At 41.8% G+C, this 20,516-nt stretch overlaps 2 protein-coding genes across 2 annotated transcripts in view; one reads left to right on the forward strand and one right to left on the reverse strand.

The window, feature by feature from the left end:
* The window catches only part of GLDC (glycine decarboxylase), a 106,529-nt gene extending 103,547 nt beyond the window's left edge, over positions 1 to 2,982 (forward strand). Inside the window, exons 24-25 of the mRNA XM_007451457.1 lie at positions 1,448 to 1,528; positions 2,067 to 2,982. Of these exons, the coding sequence (XP_007451519.1) occupies positions 1,448 to 1,528; positions 2,067 to 2,210 (225 nt within the window). The 3' untranslated portion in view covers positions 2,211 to 2,982. The remainder of the gene's footprint in view (positions 1 to 1,447; positions 1,529 to 2,066) is intronic.
* Positions 2,983 to 18,265: 15,283 nt separating this feature from the next.
* The window catches only part of UHRF2 (ubiquitin like with PHD and ring finger domains 2), a 76,129-nt gene continuing 73,878 nt past the window's right edge, over positions 18,266 to 20,516 (reverse strand). The window contains exons 15-16 of the mRNA XM_007451458.1: positions 20,314 to 20,412; positions 18,266 to 19,291 (exon numbers count right to left, since the gene is read on the reverse strand). Of these exons, the coding sequence (XP_007451520.1) occupies positions 19,145 to 19,291; positions 20,314 to 20,412 (246 nt within the window). The 3' untranslated portion in view covers positions 18,266 to 19,144. The remainder of the gene's footprint in view (positions 19,292 to 20,313; positions 20,413 to 20,516) is intronic.

Genomic DNA, 20,516 nt, shown 5'->3' on the forward strand with positions numbered 1-20,516 from the left:
TTTTCTTTTTCCTTTTTTTTTTTTTAAACATTTTTTTGATGTTGACCATTTTAAAAGTCTTTATTGAATTTGTGACAATATTGCTTCTGTTTTATGTTTCTGTTTTTTGGCCACGAGGCATGTGGGATCTTAGCTCCCTGACCAGGGATGGAACCTGCAACACCTGCATTGGAAGGCAAAGTCTTAATCACTGGACCGCCAGGGAAACCCCGAATGTGGTTATTTCTGATACGTTTTAACTTTATGTATGCGTTTGGTGGTTGCGGGAGCTATTTACCCCACAAGGACCCAGTTGGCTTCCAAAGGAGGGAGCAGAGGCTGAAGGACCCTATATAGTTGGAGAAGTCTTATCATTCTGTGTCTCTGTTTGATGTACTCTACTGAGATTATTTACCTTATAAACTCTGGATAAATATATTCTTTTATTGGAGTAGTTATCTCTTAGAACAACCAGATTGGTACTTGGCCTGAATGTTTCACCATGTATATGGCCTCTACACTGGAAAAAAAATTGTTAGGCATTACTTCGCCTCTTCCAAAATATGTTCCTTTTATATCTGGTCAGAGCTCTAAGTTCTGCATTAGGTCCAGACATTATTAAGCTGAGGGATCATGAATTGAGAATACCTCAAAGGCTGTGGTTCTGTTGTTATGGCTTCAAGCCAGAGGAGTATGAGATGTTCAGGGGAGCTCAGACAAGTTCCAGAGCTGCCCAGCTGAAGGTGGAGTGCTGGGGCCAGTGGCTGGCGGGAGAAGGCCAGCACCGTGCTCAGTGTGAGTTTGACAGGGTAGTGGAGGAATATATGATTTGCTCTCATTATTTCTCTTTTCTCTGGATTCTTTCAGGGTTTAGGCAGTTTTTTAAAAAAAATAGCAATAGACATCTAAAGAATACAATACTGAGATACAAAAGCAAGTGGAGGATAATACTCACAGGATGATATAAGGTTTAAAAGTGTACCAAACTAGGCTCTATGCAGTTTAATATATGCAGTAATAGTATAAAAACATGATGAGAATTGTGACAACCAAATTCAAGGTAGTGGTTATCGCTGGGGAGGAGGGCCAGCAATAAGATGGAAAGGGGATATGCAGGCAGCTTCAACTGTATCTGTAATGTTTGTTTTAAAAGGTTAAGAAATATGACAAAAATGTTGATTTATGTTGGGTGCTTATTTTATTACTGTAACTTTCTGATATTTGAAATATTTCACAGTAAAAATTTCCCTACCAAAATTTCCTTCCCCCCAAACTGAAACAAAACCACCACCCTCCATCCATGGGCTTCCTAAAAAAATTGTTAGGCATTACTTCGCCTCTTCCAAAATATGTTCCTTTTATTTCTGGTCAGAGCTCTAAGTTCTGCACCTCACTGGTTAATGTGATGTGCAGAAGGAAAAGGCAGTGTTCTGCTCTGACCCCTCTCCCATCCATGTCTCTGTCTCAGATGTCTCCACACTCGTTGACCTGTGTCACATCCTCCCACTGGGATCGGCCGTATTCCAGAGAGGTGGCAGCATTCCCACTTGTAAGTTCTCCTCTGAAACTGGATGTGCCAGCTGGTCCACGTTCATGGGTGTATGAGGGGCCATCACCTGCTCGGAAGGGCTCCCACTCTTGCTGTCTCCTCACCATAGTGACCACATGTAGTCAGAACAATGCAGAACCCAGGAATTGGCTTTCAGAGCTCTGAGGTCAGAGTCAGAATGCCAACCAGGGGCCTGGGAATCCTCAGGGTGCACAGTGCAGGAAGACCAAACGGGAGTCCCTGTCAAGTGGATCGATGTTTTCTACCATCATCCAACAGAGAGATGGCCCCAAATGCAGTCTTTCTCCCCTTTGATTCTTAGGTGAAAGGTGCTCTGTGGTATGCTCAGCAGAGTAGGGACAAGGGGATTCGGATGGACAGTAATGAAGGAGTTTGGATTTTAGCTTTTTATACTTTTTGAGTACTTGTTGGGCTAATGGTACCTCAGGCCGTGGGAATATCATTGCAGTTTCCTCTTCACCACCAAGAGAAACTTCTCAGAATATCCCGGAAGATTTCCGTCTTTTGTCCCTTGCAGCCCTTCGTGAAACCAGAAAACAAATTCTGGCCAACCATTGCCCGGATTGATGACATCTATGGAGATCAGCACCTGGTTTGTACCTGCCCACCCATGGATGTTTACGAGTCCCCATTTTCTGAACAGAAGAGGGCCTCTTCTTAATCTTCTCTCCCTAAGTTCAAGTGACTGATTTAATGGCTTTGGAGTGCCTGATAAAGAAATGATTCACTTTCCACCACAGACTCAAGTAGGGGTTTTATATACTGTGTATATTTTTGTAATCTCTCTCAAGGTAAATGTAAATACAATTAGCATAGTGAGTGGAAGCTCTTTGTTGGAAGACTGATTTGCTTTGGTGCCTCTGCTTTCACATGTAGCAGTTGATGTTCAAGTTGCCTTGATTGGGACCACTTAGTTTTTTGCATAGAAAACTTGGGGTGTGCTAGTAACTTTAACTTCAATGTAGCGAGTTTGCAGTATAGAGACTATACTGAAGATCCGATAGAAATATTTTTATTCCAAATAAGTCCTTGTGGACTGTGCCATCTGTGGGAAATCCCAGGACAAATGTTTACATTTTGTATACACCGAAGAAATCTTTTTCCTCCTCCTAATTTGCCTAATCTGTAATAGTATTTCTGAGTGTTCTCCTTTTTCCATGTGTGTAGTTTTTTTAAAATCTGCAATTAATAATATTCTAATAAAAGCATTGCAATTTGAAGAATGCCTTCTTGGTCCACTTTCCAATGTTAACTCCCATGTACCCTAGTTTCAGAGGAATTTGAAGTGTAATGAGAATACCCAACCCAGTAGAACCGTTACATTATTAGTTGTGTCTTTGGCTAAAGAAAGTTTGTATGTCTCGGTTAGCAGTGAATGCCACTTTAGCCCTTTCTGCTAGAATTGTGTTTGGCTGCATATAACTGAAAAACAACCACAGCAGTTTAATTAAACAGCAGCTCATTTTTTCTCATTTAACAGTAAGTCCAGAGATAATAAGCCGAGGGGTAGTCTTCAGTCTTCCTGTTCTGCCTCCTTTGCATATAGTCCTCATCCTCACGGTCTTAAGATGGCTACTGCATATCCGGGCATCACATACCCATTCTAGGCAGGAAAAAGGAGGAAAAACAAAAGGCAGATTCCATCCAAGTCAGCTGCTTTTGAAATGCTTTCCCAGAGGTTCCACCCAGTAACTTCTGCTTACTTTTAACTGGCCAGGCTTGGTTCAAATTGCCACTCCTAGCTGCAAGGGAGTAGGAGAAGGTCTTTTACCTGGGCATGTTACCGCCCCAAAGAAAACCAGAAGTTTGTTAATTGAAGAAAAGGAAAAGAATGAGTTTCAGGTAGGCAACTAGCATGCCTGCCACAAATAACTTGTCCCTAGAAATAGCAAATGCTTCATATGTTCTTCCCCAAAAGTTATGGAGCATCTGCTCTAACCCTGACTACTTGGTTCCTTGTTTGTTACTCAACCAACCATCATTCAAGCTATTATGATAGTGACCTGGACGAAAGGTCTGTGTGCTCTGTTGAATGCTCTGCAAGCGGTCTACTCATTCTCACACTTAGAAGTTTGTAGAACTGTTCATTTCAGCTTAACTAAGCAGTAGCGAAGTGATGGGATCCATGATTCCTTTTTTACATAATAATTAAATGATTAATATCTGTTGAGTACTTCTCAGGTACTATTCTAAGTGTTTATTATTTCACTGGAGCCTCACAACATTCCACGGTTACACGACGGGGAAGGTATGGAGAGACGCCCAAGGTCACACAGCTGATGAGAAAGAACAGCCAGAATTTGAACCCAGGCTGAACAACTCCAGTTCCTACCGGTGTAAACTGGGTACCACACTGCCATCGTCACCACACACCTGGAGACTCTGCCCTTCCTGAGCTGGAAACCAGGCTCTCAACACAGACTGACCATCAGGGAATGGAGTAGCCCCTTCTGAGGAAGGACAAGCATGTGTAAACAAACCATCATAGTGAACAGCAATTCTTTTCTTTCTTATCAGACTGTAAAGAGTTAGTGGTCGTGTGCCCAAGTTGTCTCCACTGCTGGTCATTCACTGCTTGCCCTGGAATATGTTAGGGGCAAAAGCAGGTGATTAAGAGAGTTGAAGTAAACTGTCTTCACTATTAAGTCACTCATGCGTTCACCTGAGGCTTGTGCCATCTTTCCCTGCTCCAGGTCTTTGCCCGTGTAGTATCGTCCACCTGGAGCACTTGTCCCTGTCACCTTTGCTTTGCTGGCTCCCGTTTGTTCTTCATGTTCCAGCATCTCTTCAGGAGGTCTTCTGCACGTCTCCATGAAATGGGATCTCTCTCTTATTTTCTAGCTTGGCACTCAGTTTGTTATCCTACACTCTTTGCACAGTTAGTAATTATTCTGTTTACTTGGTTTTTGTCTGCTTCATTAGACTAAGTTTTCTGAGAGCAGGGACCATATCTCATTCATCATTGGATTCCCAGTGCTGAGCTGGGGTCTTCCACATTGTATGTGTTCAACAAACAAATATAAATTGAATGAATGAAGGAATAATCCTTGATCTCAAAGAGGGACACTGCCATGGAAACCAGTATTCCCAGTGCATGCTGTGAGGGTTCTATTAAAGCTAAGTACAAAATGCCAGGCCTGGGAGACACGCCTCTGGACAGGCTTTGTATAGTTCCCCCTCACCCCCACCTTGTGATAAAATTTACCATTTTAACCATTTTAAATTATTCAATTCAGGGGCATTAAGTACCTACAAAATGTAAAGGAGAATATACCTTTTGAGCACTGTTGAAGATGAGGAGTCTGATGTAGACACACACATACATCCTGTGAATTGGGCATCCCCTTGGCCTTCTCACAGCCCTGGGACAGGCCACAGGTCACTCCTGGAACAACCCTCGCCTTGCAGCTGTGTGTCATAGAGGGGAAGGGCCCCAGCTCAGTCTGAAAACCCCATGAAGGATTTCCCTGGTGGTACAGTGGTTAAGAATCCACCTGCCAATGCAGGGGACACGGGTTTGAGCCCTGGTCCGGTAAGATCCCACATGCCGCGAAGCAAGTAAGACTGTGCGCCACAACTACTGAGCCTGCACTCTAGAGCCTGCGAGCCACAACTACTGAAGCCTGCGAGCCACAACTACTGAGCCCACACACCTAGAACCCGTGCGGCGCAACAAGAGAAGCTGGTGCAACAAGAGAAGCCACCGTACTGGGAAGCCTGCGCACCGCAACAAAGAGTAGCCCCCGCTCGCTGCAACTAGAGAAAGCCCACACGCAGCAATGAAGACCCAACGCAGCCAAAAATAAATAAATAATAATAATTTTAAAAAAATCATGGGGCTTCCCTGGTGGCGCAGTGCTTGAGAGTCCGCCTGCCAATGCAGGAGACGCGGGTTCGTGCCCCGTTTCGGGAAGATCCCACATGCCGCGGAGCGGCTGGGCCCGTGAGCCATGGCCACTGAGCCTGCGCGTCCGGAGCCTGTGCTCCGCAAATGGGAGAGGCCACAACAGTGAGAGGCCCGCATAACGCCAGGGGAAAAAAAAAAAAAAAAAAAAAAATCATGAACCCTCTAGATACGTATAGGGAACGTGTTTTCCAATGACCAAACTGGTGCCTTTCATGCAAATAAACGAGGTAGGTGCCAGTTTTGGGTGCAAGAAGCCATCTGGGACAAGCAGTTTGGAAGCTGAGATGTTAGCACTTTGAGAGGTTTGCAGGGCTCTGGGATATAGCATTAGGCTCAGACATCAGCCAGGGTTAGGGATGTTACCTAGGGCAGTGGTTTTCAAACCTTAGTGTGTCTAGATCACCAGAAGGGCTTATAAACAACAGAATGCTGAGCCCTGATACATTTCTGATTCAGTACCTCTGGGGTAGGGCCAGAGAATTTGCATTTCTAACAAGTCCCAGGTTTTGTTGTTTCTCAGCTTTCTTTGTTCACATTTCAGAGACATTTCCAGAACTCTAAGCCTTTAAGGGATGGGTCTGGGGAGGCAGGCAGGGGTGAGGAAGAGGCTGGACTTAGTCAACCTTGCATCTTTTATGCAAATCTTACCATTTTGAGAGGAAAATCCCTCTATGACCGGGAGCAGACTGTCCTAGGGCTGATGCCACCTGTGCTTCCGCCTGTCTGGCCTGCTAGGCTTGCTCCTGCCATTTGGAAAACAAATCAGCTTTATTATCAATAAGAAGCCAATTGGAGACTGTGGTTTTAGATCTCTAGCTGGAAGGGCTTGCTTCTCCATTTTTACCCCCATGCTTCAGCAATCTGAGCCCGGGGACACCCCACTCAAGAAAAAAGCTTGAGTCTGTAGAGCAGATGTGCTAATCCAGAATTGCCGCCCTCTGCTGATCCCAGGTGAAGGGAGGAGATAAAAAGGGGGGGGGGGGCCTTCCCCAGTGCTAGTGGAGTAACGTGGTGATCATCAATCACCTCCTCTGTGGAGAGCAGTAAGAGGTAAGCCAGGAGGCAGGAGTGTTACATCAGCTGAGGTCATTCCAGAATGTCCAGAAGATAAGAATCCAGGAAGCAGGAGTTGGTGCCCAACACAGAGCATACTACTCTCATAAGTCTGTTTATTTTCCTGCTGGCTGTAGTTGCAGGATAGCAACCAGAGTACTTGCTTTGTAGTCAGACTGCCTGGGGTGGTATCCCAGCTCCCCTATATCGTACCTGTATGGCCTCAGAGAAGATAATTAGCATCTCTGAGCCTCAGTCGCCTTATCTGTAAGATGACATTACCACTCCTAGGTGAGAGAGAATTCGATATATTGTTTGGAACCTGGCACGAAGTAAGTGCTCCTAAGTGTTAGCTCCTGTTATTATCCTCATCTTCACGTAGGATCTAGTGTCCTATTCTATACATCCTGCACTCCCTGTACCAGCACAGGAGTCCTGACTCTAGTTTGACTTACCTTGCATTCAGATCCATCTTCTTTCCCTTTCCATTCCTAAGGGCCCTTTTCCTCTGGACCACCAGAGAAAGTGGGAGGAACATGAGCCGTGACTTCATACAGATCTGGATTAAATTCTCAGATATACCAACTGTTTTGAGACAACAGGCAAATTCATTTATCCTTTCTGCACTTCAGTTACTTAAGGTATAAAATAGCAATAATAAAAGTACTTACTTCAGTCAGCCTTGTTGTAAGGATTAAACAAGATTGAGTGAGCACTTGGCATAGTGTCTGGTACCTAGAAATCACTAACTTATTCAGCAAACTGACTGAGCCATTATGTACCAGGCACCATTCTAAATGACAGAGATAGAAGATGAACAAGAAAGTTAAGTCCTCTTTCATGGGACATCAATTCTAGATGGACAAACACATCAAGACTTTACAGTATTAAATGTTCTTTAGAAAACAAAAACCAGTATGGTCTGTGGGTGGGTGGTGTTTGGGAATCCTTTATATTAGGTGACCAGGGAATGATTCTCTTACAAGGTGACTTTCAGGCTAAAATCTGAACAAAAAGAAGCCGGCCATGACTAGATGTGGAGAAGGGGCGAAGGGGGTGTTCAGCAAGAGGGAGAAGCATATTCGAAGGCCTTAGTATCTGTATTCTCCATCTTATTTAGCATTTGGTTATTTTCAATCTCATATGTAAAGGGTTTTAAGAATCCCTGGGAAATAGGGAAGGAAGAAAGAAGATGAGGAATAAACGCTGGGGTCGAAGAAAGGTATCCGAATCTTTCTGGAGTCAAGAAGGGGGAGGAGGGGTTTGAGCCTAGAGTCGAGATCATACGGAATGCAAATAGGGTCCAGAGAGGAAAAAAGGGACCCTGGCTCAGGATGGAGGGCTTTGAGGGAAAAGGAGAAAAGGTATTGGGGAGGGGGTGCGGTCCTTGGGTGGGGAGGATTTGTAATTGGGGAAGGAGGGAGAGAAGAGAACTGAAAGTGGGAAAAAGATGCAGGTTAGGAACAGCAAGGAAATGGGGGAGGTGGTGGTAGGGGTCTGTGGTAGGATGGGGAGAAGGATCCAGATGTGGAAGAGGAAGGAACATCATTAGCTCAGTGACACGGCAGATGAAAGAAATACTGGGGGGAAAGAAAAGCCAGATGGGGGGGTAGGGGAGGTGGGAGAAAGTTCTCCAGGGGGAGAAGGAAGAGAAGGGAGTCAAGAGCATGAACAATTGGCCCAATTAAGGAGGCAGGAGAGAACTCCCTCAAATTAGGAAGAGGAGAGAAATCAAGAGAATGGGGAAGGGGGATGGTTAAAAAGTTGACTTGCGAGCACAGGGTCTGACAAAAGGAAAGGGTGGAGGGCAGGAGGAAGCCAGGCCAGCAGTAAGCAGAAGGTGGAGGAAGAGGAGAGAAGCAGTGTTGGGTGGAGGGTGGGTGGCGAGTGGACCAAGAGACCTAGGGTCCAAGTTCCCTGGATGAGAAAGAGGCTGGGAGGGGGGGCACCAGACATAGCAGAGTGGGAAGGTCTCTCAATAGAGGGGTAGAGGGAGGACCCCATGATTAGGAGGGAAATGTGTGTGGGAGGGGAGGACGCTGAGAGAAGAGGAAGGACAAGGAAGTCTTTCTTAGAAACCAACTAGGCGGCAAGAGTTCAGAACTGAGGGAACCATACAGGAGCCAAACCTGAGGCCAGAGTTAAGGAAGTAAGAGGCAGGGGGGTGACTACCTCGGGGTTAGGATGTCTGTGAAGTTGAAAACTGAGTCCAGAGAGCAGCAAAGCCCTGAGGACAGGGCTGGTGGAAACCTCCCAGGAAGGGAGCCTGAGGGGCTGGAGGACCCGCCTGCTTATTACTGGCCACAGAAGCAGGCAGGGACCCTGCTGTGTATGACTAACCAAGATGTGTGGTCTGTGCAGGTGAGTGTATAATGTTCTTTTTCCTCTTTCTTGCTTCTCCTGTTCATATGTAATTCTTATCGCTTGCTTCATTGAGTACTTGATCTCCCCCTTCCCCCCTCCCCTAGCCCTCCCTGTTCCGGGGGGCCTCCCGGCTGTAGCTTTACCTTGCCAACTAACTTCCCAGCCTTCGTACACATTGTCCATCTGGAGCTTTTCCCATGTCTTCTCCCCACCTCTCATATATATAACTTCCTCAGGATGGGGAATAAGTCCCTGATATTAAAGAAGCTACAATCTCTGCTGTCAGATCACCCATCCCGAAGTTTGTTTTGGAACATGTAGTGTATCTAGGGGAGGGGGCAGTCTCTGGTGCCTGGAACTGGGAAGGGTTACTGGATACCTTTTCCGTAAAAGCCGTGCTGCTCAATTAGGGTTTAAGAGGCTTCTGAAGGCTAACCTGGAAATCTACCTCTTTCCTCTGTATCATTGTTCCTACGGGAAATATTTGTACAAATTCATAGAAGAGATTTCATTTTCAACCTACATTAAGTCATAGATTATGGCCATCATTCTTCGACAAATTAAGTTCTGAAATGCAGGTTGGAGCTTGCCTGTAATTTCTCCTGAATTCAAGAGAATCAATGGACAGTGGAAGGTTGAAAAAAATCAACTACAAATTATTTTTTTAAATGGGCCTCCATGACTCTCTGGGGGTCTGGATCTCTTATAGAGGTCTAGGGTTTTCAGAACCAATGCAAGAGAATTTTAGTGTGATTTTGATCTGTCTGTTGCACTGTAAAAGCACTAGTAAAAGCGTTTGTGGAGTTTGGGGTATGACATTTTCAATTTCCTACAAAAGCACTTCTGAAGATCATTTGAAAAAAATACAACAAAAAACTTGGTGAGATTCATAAGATTTAAGTGCTTTAAGTAACAGCCGAAGTTATAAATTCCCAGAAAACAGGGTGGAATCCAACAGCACCAGGAGTGATATCAGTCATCCTAAAAAAATGCAGAATTTCCCCCAACAGTGCTGCCACTGGGAACTTGATCCAAAATTGCTACTCACTGCAGTAGGAAGCAGCCAAAGTACAATTAGATTACAAACAGATTCTTTCTTAAAAGTCTGGCATAAAGAATGGAAAAAGATAACTTGCTTGCATTCAAGACATTTTATCCAACATGAACTGCATAGGAATATTAAAGTTCCCCAAAATAGAAGAACTAGATTTTTTTATTGGTTAAGAGAAGCAGCTTCAATGCATTCCAAAAGACAGTGAAGAAAATACTTTCCATGGAAGGAGACAGTTGGGTAGGCTGTTACATAAACTTGCAAATAGCAAAGGAGTGAGTATAGTGTGTGGTGCCAGCCATGTTGGCTGGGGGTGGGGTGGGGGAGTCGGGGCGTAGAGAGCAGAGTCAGCACTATTTCTGCATTTTGTCAGAAAGACAGCCTTTAGCCTGGGACAGCATCTGCCATTCACACCAGTGCTGTCAGTCTGAGGTCTAATGCTCCTGAGCAAGAAGAGGCAGTTTGGGGATGAGAGGCTGAAAGGAGCCAGTTAAGCAGGCTCAGTATCATCCTTAAGCAACTTCATTATTTCCCAGAAACTGGTTGCATTTAGGAATGAAGCCCATGGTTTTTACAGTATGCAAACAAGAAGAGTCTCTAAAAAGAAATAGGTGCCATGCAACAACCACTCAGACATTTTCAGATGAAATTCAGTCAGGTTACACACCGGTTCTCTTTAAAATAGTGTCCAAACCTGGTTTTCGAAGAGCAAAAGGATGTAATATGAAAATACTGGAGTAAATAATCAAACAACATAGTGAAGCAGAAAAAGTAGTGGAAAGTAACAGAGCCTTGAGCTTAAAATTCTAAATCTGCTCCTGACTACCGTCAGTGACTTAGGATGAGTAACTCTCTTATCTCCAGTAAAATGGAGATGATGGCATTTACCTCACAGGGTGTGCGAGTAGTAAGTTGGTATGAAAAATACCAACGGTACTCAATTCTTTTTGGACACAGAATGAACATATACGGGAACTGTTGCTATCCCTGCTCCAAAGACATGGATATGCCAGTGAAATACTTCTCTTCCCCCCATTAAAAAACACACATAGGGGGCTTCCCTGGTGGTGCAGTGGTTGGGAGTCCGCCTGCCGATGCAGGGGATACGGGTTCGTGTCCCGGTCTGGGAGGATCCCACATGCCGTGGAGCGGCTGGGCCCGTGAGCTATGGCCGCTGAGCCTGCTCGTCCGGAGCCTGTGCTCCACAATGGGAGAGGCCGCAACAGTGAGAGGCCCACATACCGCAAAAAAAAAAAAAAAAAAAAAAACACACATAGGTTCTCAAGGAAGAAAAGGAAATCTCCACTTGGCAGAAATGAAGAGGGAACCCAAAGGACCTGACACTACGAGGCCCATGGAGGCGGCTGGACTGGATATGTGTCTTAGGAATTGGGATTCCAAGATGCCAGGGAAGAGATGTTAGGAATCGAGGCTGCAGTTATAATGTATAGTAAGAAGCAGCAAGAATGGGGTATGCTTAGAATTGGGAAAGTTATGTTCCAATACCAGGACTGAAAAACTGGTATTTCTAGCTCAGGGTCACAGCAGGAAAACAAGCTTCCCCTCCCAGGCCACAGGTGGAAACAAAGTTACTAACAAGAATCTTTGCTTCATGTGAATGCACAAGCCAAATTCATACTAGTTGCATCATGAAAGAGTCCCGTTCAACAAAATTAACAACTGGTTCAGTTAAAAAGTGGGCTAGACTCAAAGAGAAAATTCAGTGAATTGGAAGATATAAGGAAATCACTTAGACCATAGCACAGAGTGGGTAAAGAGATGAAAGATGTAACAGATACTAAGGTATGGAGGGTAGACTGCTGCAAACTTCTAGGAGGTCAAGAAGGAGATAGAAAAACTGGAACAATTATTTTTAAAAGAAAAACTTTAAATTCCAGAACTGCATTTTCAATTTAAAGGAGTACAATGAATCCCAAAGCAAAGCAAACAGCAATTAATCCACACCTAGACAGATTTTAGTGAAACTCCAAAGTTATTGGGGGGAAAAACATATATCCTTCAAAGAAATAATCAAAATGACATCCAACTTTTTTCAGCAATAAAAGATGCCAGAACACAATGGAATACCTACAGAATGCTACAGAAAGAATAACTAGCAACCTAGAATTCTAAACCCAGCCAATTTATCTTTCTAAAATCAGTGGGAAAAAAGACCCACAAAGACTGAGAAAATTTACTGTTCATAGACTTTCACTGAAAAGTCTACGGTAAAAAAACATCTTGAAGTATTCAACAAGAAACAGTGAGTAAACAGACAAAACTTGTCAAGTAAAACAGCAAGTCATATTTAAAATAACTTGAGTTTTAAAAAAAAAGTTATAACGAATACTAAACATTAATAGGTCAGAAAAGGTAATCTGAAGGGAAACAAAAATATATTTGTTTTATTCAGCAAACAACTGAGCTATTGACCATTTTATAAATATCAATCATATCAATATGCTCTAAAGTATAGTAAGTTGAAAGATTAAGGATGATCACAAAATGATAGAAACATTACCTTTCAGTCCAGTGTGTGTATGTGGCAGGGGTGGGGCAGGGAGGATCAAATCCTCTTCAATTATGAGAATATGGAGGAAAGGTAAGAATTACTCCTGCCTCCTCCGTAACAGTAAACAAACTGCAATGATAGGAATAAACATTCCAGTAAAACACACATAGAGAGTAAGTTTACCTATTAAAAGAGAAGACTATCTTAAAGCATAAAGTCCAATGAAATAAAATTTGCAGATTTTAACATTTGAAATACTATATTTTGTTTATGAATACCTAAGTATAAACAGAAAAGGCAACACTGAACTCATAATTTCTTGGGAGGGGGAGGGGAATGGGCAGGGTGACTGATGAAAGTGTCTGCTTTGTTTATAGTATTTTATCCATTTTTGAAAGGCTACTTGAAGGACCCTGAGTACCACACAAGATGGAGTAAATACATTTCATCTCATTGCTGCTACTAAATATAACCAAAAACCCTGGACAAAATATATAAAGCAACTATCAAAAGGCTCTGAAAGGTGGAAAAAAGGTGGTAGCCTGGGGAGGCACTTTGGAACTTGAGAAATGACCTGGCAGTTTCCTGGGGTTTTTCTTTTGCCACCTTTTTACTTTCCTGATTTGGGTGCAAGAAAAACCTAAAACCTGAAAACATCAATGGGTACAGATGAAGAAAACAAAAAGCCTGCTCTCATAAGCCAAAGGATGGGAAAAGGGTGACCTGTATGAAAAAATCCATTTGATTATACCTGCCCCATTCCAAGTGAACACCCATCCCCATACTCACTAGATGTGGCCAAGACTGTGGGGAGGAGCCCTGTGGACCATCCCTGCCCTGTACTGAGTGACCAGCTGCAAAGAGGCAGCATCTTAACCATCCCAACTAGAGGTTGAGGGAGGATTACAGAGAGAAAGAAGCTGGAGAAAGGGTTCCTTTAAATCTATTAATGAAGTCTTGGGCAGACCCTCAAGCAGACCACGCATGAAACTGACCATAATCAACATGGCAAAGCGAACTATAGGTGGACTACTGCTGAGGTTTCAGATTGGTTTCTGGGTAGCATTCAAGTGGAGGTGAACCAGAATAGCAACGCAGAGGCTTTGAAAATTGACACTGAACCACAAAACTGGGCCTGAACCCCGCTGAACCTAAACAGTTGGCCTTATAAAATAGAAGATTTAAATAGGAATAAGATTCTCATACTACTCAAAATGTCCAGGATCCAGTACAAAATTACTCATCATATAAACTTGAGTAAGAGATATGCGGAAGACCCAAACAAATTTTAGAACTGAAAAATACAATAACCAAAATAGAAAAAACTTACCCGATGGGCTCAGTAGCAGAATATAGATGGCAGAGGAAATTATCAGTGGACCTGCAGATCACTAAGAATTAATCTAATCTGAACAATAGAGACTATAAAGTGAGTAAAAATGAACAGAATCTCAGAGACTTGTGGGACAACAACAAAACAAACATTCATGGCATTAAAGTTCTGAAGGAGAGAAGAAAAAGTACAGGGCTGAAATCACATTTGAAGAAAAAATGGCTGCAAAGTCTCCAAATTTGACAGAAGATATAATCTAGACTCAAGAAGCTGAATGAACCCAAAACAAGACAGACCTAAAGAAACTCATGCTTAGTCACATCATAACCGAACTTCTGAAAATTAAAGACAAAAAAAAATCTTGAAAGTGGCTAGAGAAAAACACCACATTACCCATAGGGGAAGAACAATGTGAATAACAGGAGTTTTTTTTTTTTTTTTAATTTTTAGTTATTTTTGGCTGCATTGGATCTTCATTGCTGAGTGCAGGCTTTCTCTAGTTGTGGCGAGCGGGGGCTACTCTTCGTTGTGGTGTGTGGGCTTCTCATTGAGGTGGCTTCTCTTGTTGCGGAGCATGGGCTCTAGGCACGTGGGCTTCCATAGTTGTGGAATGCAGGCTCAGTAGTTGCGGCACACGGGCTTGGCTGCTCTGCGGCATGTGGGATCTTCCCGGACCAAGGCTTGAACCACCCTCTCCTGCATTGGCAGGTGGATTCCTAACCACTGCACCACCAGGAAAGCCCAACAGGATACTTCTTAACAGAAAGCATGAAGGCTCAAGCCTTGACTAGGGGAGAATCCAGTTCCATACTCACCCTCTCTGGCTTCAGGATCTTACTGGCTATTGGGTGGAGACATCAGTATCTTGCCACATGAGCCTCTCTTGAGCAAGAGAGGGTGCCCAAGTGGAAGCCACAGTATCTAACTTTGGAAGTGACATCCCATCACTTCTATTCACTACATTACATGAGTTGAATAAAAGCATTCCAGCCCACACTCACAGAGAGTAGATTACAACAGGGCATGAAGCCCAGGAGGTAGAGATCACTGGGGACCATCTTAGAGGTTGCCTACCATGCCACCAACCAATTTATCAATAGCTTTGTCAATTAATTTGGATAGTAAAGAATTCCGTTTAAAAACAGTAAACGTTCTAGTGCCAAAGTATTAAAAAGATCAATTAAATTCAATTTCATGTCTACTGGTAGGCTGAGGAATTTAGGAATGCTATCAGTCAGGAAAGGCTGGGTCATGTGTTAGCAACTCAAAAACCTTATGCTCTTAAAATTTACTTCACACTCACGTTGCATGTACATCACAAATTGGCTGGGGACCCCACTCTGATAGAAAAGCTCTATTTAGATGCTACTGGTCTCCATGGAAGGGGAAAGAAAACTCTGGAGGGCAATGAAATGCTCTGCTCGGAAGTGACACATAGCATTTGATACAACTAACTGACCAGCTGGTCACATGGCCCTGGCCAAGCACAAGGAGGTTGGGATGTATAATCCTAACACGTGCACTTGAGCCAGAAATACCTGGTGAAAAGTAAAAATGACCACTACAGTCGTTCTGGTCACTAAATTTTCAACCCACTCTTGTCTCCTACAGAGACTACACGCCCCCTCTGTCCAGAATGGTTATAATGAAAGAACAAAATGAAGTGTTGGTGAGATTGTGGCAACCTGAACTCTCATACACTGCTGGCAGTGTAAAACGGCACAAACTGCTTTAGAAATAGGTCTTCATTCTTCCTGAATAAATATTAATGAAATTGATGGGTTGTATGTTAAGCACGTAATTAATTTTATAAGAAATGTCCAACAACTATTTTCGAAAGACAAAGGTTCGCAGCAGCTTGCCTTATAATAGCGAAATCCTGGAAACAACCTATATATCAGGACGTGCATAGACAGACTGCAGGATACTCATATAATGGATTACTCGGCAACACATTCAAATTCTGGCAGTGTCCATTCTGTTTTGTCTGTTGCATTTTGTTTTCACAGCCATGTTTATTTCAAAGAATTTTAATCTCAAATTACTCTTTGCACAGCAGCTTGTTCTTACTCTATCAATACTATGCAATTTCATACTTGAGGATATAGTTGTAAAACTCTTATTCTTTCATTCATTTTTTTCAATACATCATTTGGTCGGCCTGCTTGGTCCCTCTAGCTGGCTCTTGATTCCTTGTGTCCAGTGACTGGTGTTTAATCTTTTTTTTTTTTTTCCTGTGTAGCCTCTGATTAACCCATGTTACTAAATATCAGTTCTTTCAGAGATTTAAAGGTCTGGTGTGGGGACTAGTCAGCACTAGTCAGTGGACAAGTAAGGATAAACACTTCTTACTGTGAGCTGGTGCTGAGTGGGCCACCAAGTTATTTCCTCAAATTAAGACAGACAAATCAGACAGGTAGGCAGTAATGAGCTCTATCTTCAGAGTGTCCTGAAGAAGAACGGGGAAAGGTTTTGTCCCTGGTGCACAAAGAGAAATAGACAGTGGGCAAGTCAGAGCAGATCCCCAGCTCTTATAAGTAGGATCTATACTGAGATCCAAAGCTTTAAGCTTTATATAGGCAGGGCCCCTTTATGTTAGCCAAACTGTCACAGCAGGGTTGTAAGAGAGCTAAGGGTGTTTTTGATTGCCAGCTGCCAAAAGATTATCTAATACCCTTAAACATACTAACATGCACATATTTGTTGAATGAACCGTATTATTTAGAAGTGAGTTCTAAAACCAGAGGATCTGCCTACTCTAACTAGAAAAAAGAAAACTCCTACCCTTATGAAAGTGGCTGAGTGCTCAGCAATCAGTATAACTTACTAAATGTAACAGAATCCAGTAAAACCCTCAGCTTTCAAACTTATGCCCAAGAGACAACGAGACATTATGTACCACCCTCCTGAAGGACGACCACACCACTTATGAGGAAGTCTTGCCACCGCCCCCCGCTACCCAATTCAAGCCTGAATTTGGTCAGTCTTGAGTTAGACCAATTTATAGAAAATAAAGAGAAACAGGTTAAACTATACCACATGGTTATAATTGGCAAAATCTATTGTTTGAAAGGCTCCAGAACATTTCAAAATGCAAACTGTAAAAGGCAAAGGGAAAAAAAAGATTAAGGGGATATACACAGATTAAAGATACTTACGAGATAGCAATTAGTAACAATGTAAAGTCCTTATTTAGATCCTGATTCAAACAAACTTAAATATCCATGTATGACATTTGACACAATGGAAATTCGAACAAATATTTACTAGATTTGATGATATAATTAAAAAATTTTTTTACATGTGTGACAACATATTGTGGTTATGCTTTCTGAAAGTATCTTCTAGATACAAACTGAAATATTTATGTAAAAAAACTTGAAGTCTTTAGAAAAAAGTTTAAGAGTAATATAAAATTGTATAGCTTTGGGACATTCTTGACACTTCTGAACGTGTTAAGCTGTAATCACCTTTTTTTTCCATAATCTATCATTTTATAGCAAAGTTAAAACAACATATAGCATAAATGTGGGAATTCCTTATTTCCCTAAAAAGTGGTAGAACAAATTCAAGTAGCTGAAACTGGAAGGTATTCTCCACCCTTCATGCAGCAATATGGCCAATGCCAGAGGAAATAAAATACCAGATGATGCAATTTAATGATTCATTTTCAATCTAATTTAAATTTGATTCTTCAAAATAAAAATGATTCTAATGTTTAAAACTAGCCCTAAGTGACAGTAGCTCCAATCACGGTGCTGTGTTTCCCAGAGCTGATTTTGAGCTTAACTGAATGCAGGAAAACGCACTGAAACCAGTCTGGCTTATATTCAAATGTGAGAGTCTACATAGCCCAGAAGTAGATTGCCAGTTCTGGACTCAGATAGCCTGTTTACAGCACAGTTCTGGCACTTCCTTGCCCTATGAACTTTGGCCAGTTTCTTAACCTTTCTGTGCCTTTGATATTCATCCATAAGAAGATAAGAAATCCTGCCTATTAGGACAGTCAGTAGAATTAAATAAATACACATGAACAAATGCAAAGCAAATATTCAATAAATATTGGCTATATTTATGGCTCTGAATTCAGGGGTAGGAAAACTGATTCGATAATATTAAAAGTTTTATGAAAATTGTTTCAGAAACTAGAACTGTTTTAGAATATTCTCAGGTTTGTGAAACAAGTAGCACTGATTACGCTTAAATTGAACATAAGACTTGGTTGTTATAGATAAAAGAATAGTCACTTGGTTCTTAATTTGAAAACTTTTTCCCCATTCAGTTAAAAACAACCCGAAAGATCAAACCCAGGGTGAAATCGGTCCCTTAGTGCTTAAGATTTCATACTAGTTCTCAATACCAAAAATTAAGAGTAAAAAATTGTGCAAAATGTTTCAGTAAAAACACACAATGAAATACTCTGGAAATGACCGATTCTTAAAAACACCTACAAATATAAGCCAGAGAAACGTAAAAAAGTGAAACAAGATGAACTATTTTTCTGGTCATAAAATATTTATTAAGGTATATTTTAGGGAATATAGTGAATATAAAATTTAGGATCACAATATGAAGCAATTTCAATCCTCTCAAAAAGTCAGCCCAGTCCTCAATGCTCTGCAGATGTAAAACCACTGGTGAGACTCACTAAAAGCAGTTTGACTAGTACAGAAGAGGCTTTTCACATGAACATTTACAACCAGATCATCTGAATACCTCTTTTAAGTGCAAAACCACACCACATTACACTAATGCAGCAACAATGCATTCATATTGTTTTCATTAGTAGTCACCTTGCATAAAACACCAGAAAAAAGCACAATGGAGCTCACAAAATTGGCTAAAAAAATGAACCTGTCCTGCAAAACACACACTGTAATGGAAGAAGACATTAAAAATGTATTATGCATACTACAGAAGCTGCGTTCATTCCAACAATCTCAAGTGTCACTTCCTTTTCTGAAAATCAAATTACATGAACCAGGCACAACTAATATTTGGGAGGCAGTGTGTAGCTAAAATTTCATTTAACTAATTATTCAATGATTTAAAAAATCCCCATAAATTTTTTCTGTCCTGAGGTAGTTGCAAAATAAATCATAACTTGGATATCAACTAGAGCTGAGGCTTTGACTTTTTACTCATTAAAACTAGTTGTTAAACTGACAAGAACTACCTTTTGATATTTAAAAGACAGTTGAGAAATGGGCCTCTTACTACACACACAAGATGATGGCTACGTAGGAAAGAGGATTAGCTGCTTCAGAACGTGAGAGATATGGTCCACCATTGCTTCCACCCCCCCCCACCCCAACCATTTTAGATTCTTTATTGTCCAAAAAGCCACGGGGAGCAACACAGTAGAAGTAGACAAATCATCGTCCTTTGCTGTAGCCAGGGAAGAAAAGGTCAAGTAGTGTCTGCAGAACCTCATTGGGAATCATGATGTAATTCTGGCCAAGATCATGCCGGCAAGCAGGGCAGGAGAACACTTGAGCCTTAAAGGAGCGCTGTAAGCAATCCTAAGGCAAAACCAGAACCAAAATGAAACAAAATAAAAAAACACCTCATTTCATCTGAGGGTAAAGCATATAGAAAGTACTCAACAACTTAGGCTTTTAAACAGAACTAGAAACTTACTGTTTGGCAACAAGAGAAACATAAAACATGAACAACTGTCAAGGCCTGAATCTGCACTATGAAAATTAACCTACAGACGTGGCTTTAGTTCCACCTCTAACACATACTGTGAGACTTCAGGTAAATGACCACTTTTGTATACATTAATTTCCTCATCCAGTAAAAATGAATGTTAGAATTCTGCATGCTTCCACTAGCCTCACCTTCTAGGTTGGATTTTAATGCTGATCTTTCCTGATAGAGCACAAAAGAAAAACAACTCAGGAGTCCCCTGCTTAAAACTAAATTACCTATCTATTTTATGAAGTCAATGTATAATGTGCTTTCCAAAAATATATTTAGCTCTACTTAACTGACTCAAGGTCACATACAAACACTTATGTGGAAGGTCGGTTTCCATTTTACAAAAGAAACTAAGTTCAGAAGTTAGGTCAGGGCACGTAACCACCAGACAGTAGAACAAGATTCCAACCTTGGTTTGAGTGAAATTCAAATTCCTTTTACACCACACTGATAAGACAATATTCAACTCCTCTGGGCATGCTGCCAGACAGAATCTGTTCTAGGTCCCCTCAAGTACACAAAATTATTTCAGTTTGCACTATAATATGTGAAACGTACGTAAGCTGTAACAGAAAATAGCAACACATTACTTTCTTCTCTATTTCAACCCCTCCTCAATAATTTCAAACATGATAGAATGTTGAGACTATACAGATTTGAATTACTATAGAATTAAAACATGGATTCACCACCAAGATGTAATTAAATGCTTCCTAACCAGCAAGGTTCCTTATCTATTCTGCTTCATGAAAAAAATGCTTGTTCGCGTGCTGAAAAGAGATTTGGAGGTTAGTGTGCCTTCTGGCCTAACAAGGGAAAATGAGAAAGGAGTTCTACTTACTTTACAGACATTGTGGAGGCAATCTGTTGTCACAGGCTGGTAAACTAGCTCCTGGCAGCAGACACACATAAAAGATTGTTCCAATTTTTTCAGAAAATTCTAGAATGGTACCCAAGGAGAAGAAAAAAAGGTTAGCATTTCATAATATATCAAAAGAATTCCAAATAATTGGGGAAAAAAGTGTCAATCCCATTCAGTATGTT

The sequence above is a fragment of the Lipotes vexillifer genome, unplaced genomic scaffold (assembly GCF_000442215.2).
Source record: "Lipotes vexillifer unplaced genomic scaffold, Lipotes_vexillifer_v1.1 scaffold260, whole genome shotgun sequence".
Lineage (NCBI taxonomy): Eukaryota > Metazoa > Chordata > Mammalia > Artiodactyla > Lipotidae > Lipotes > Lipotes vexillifer.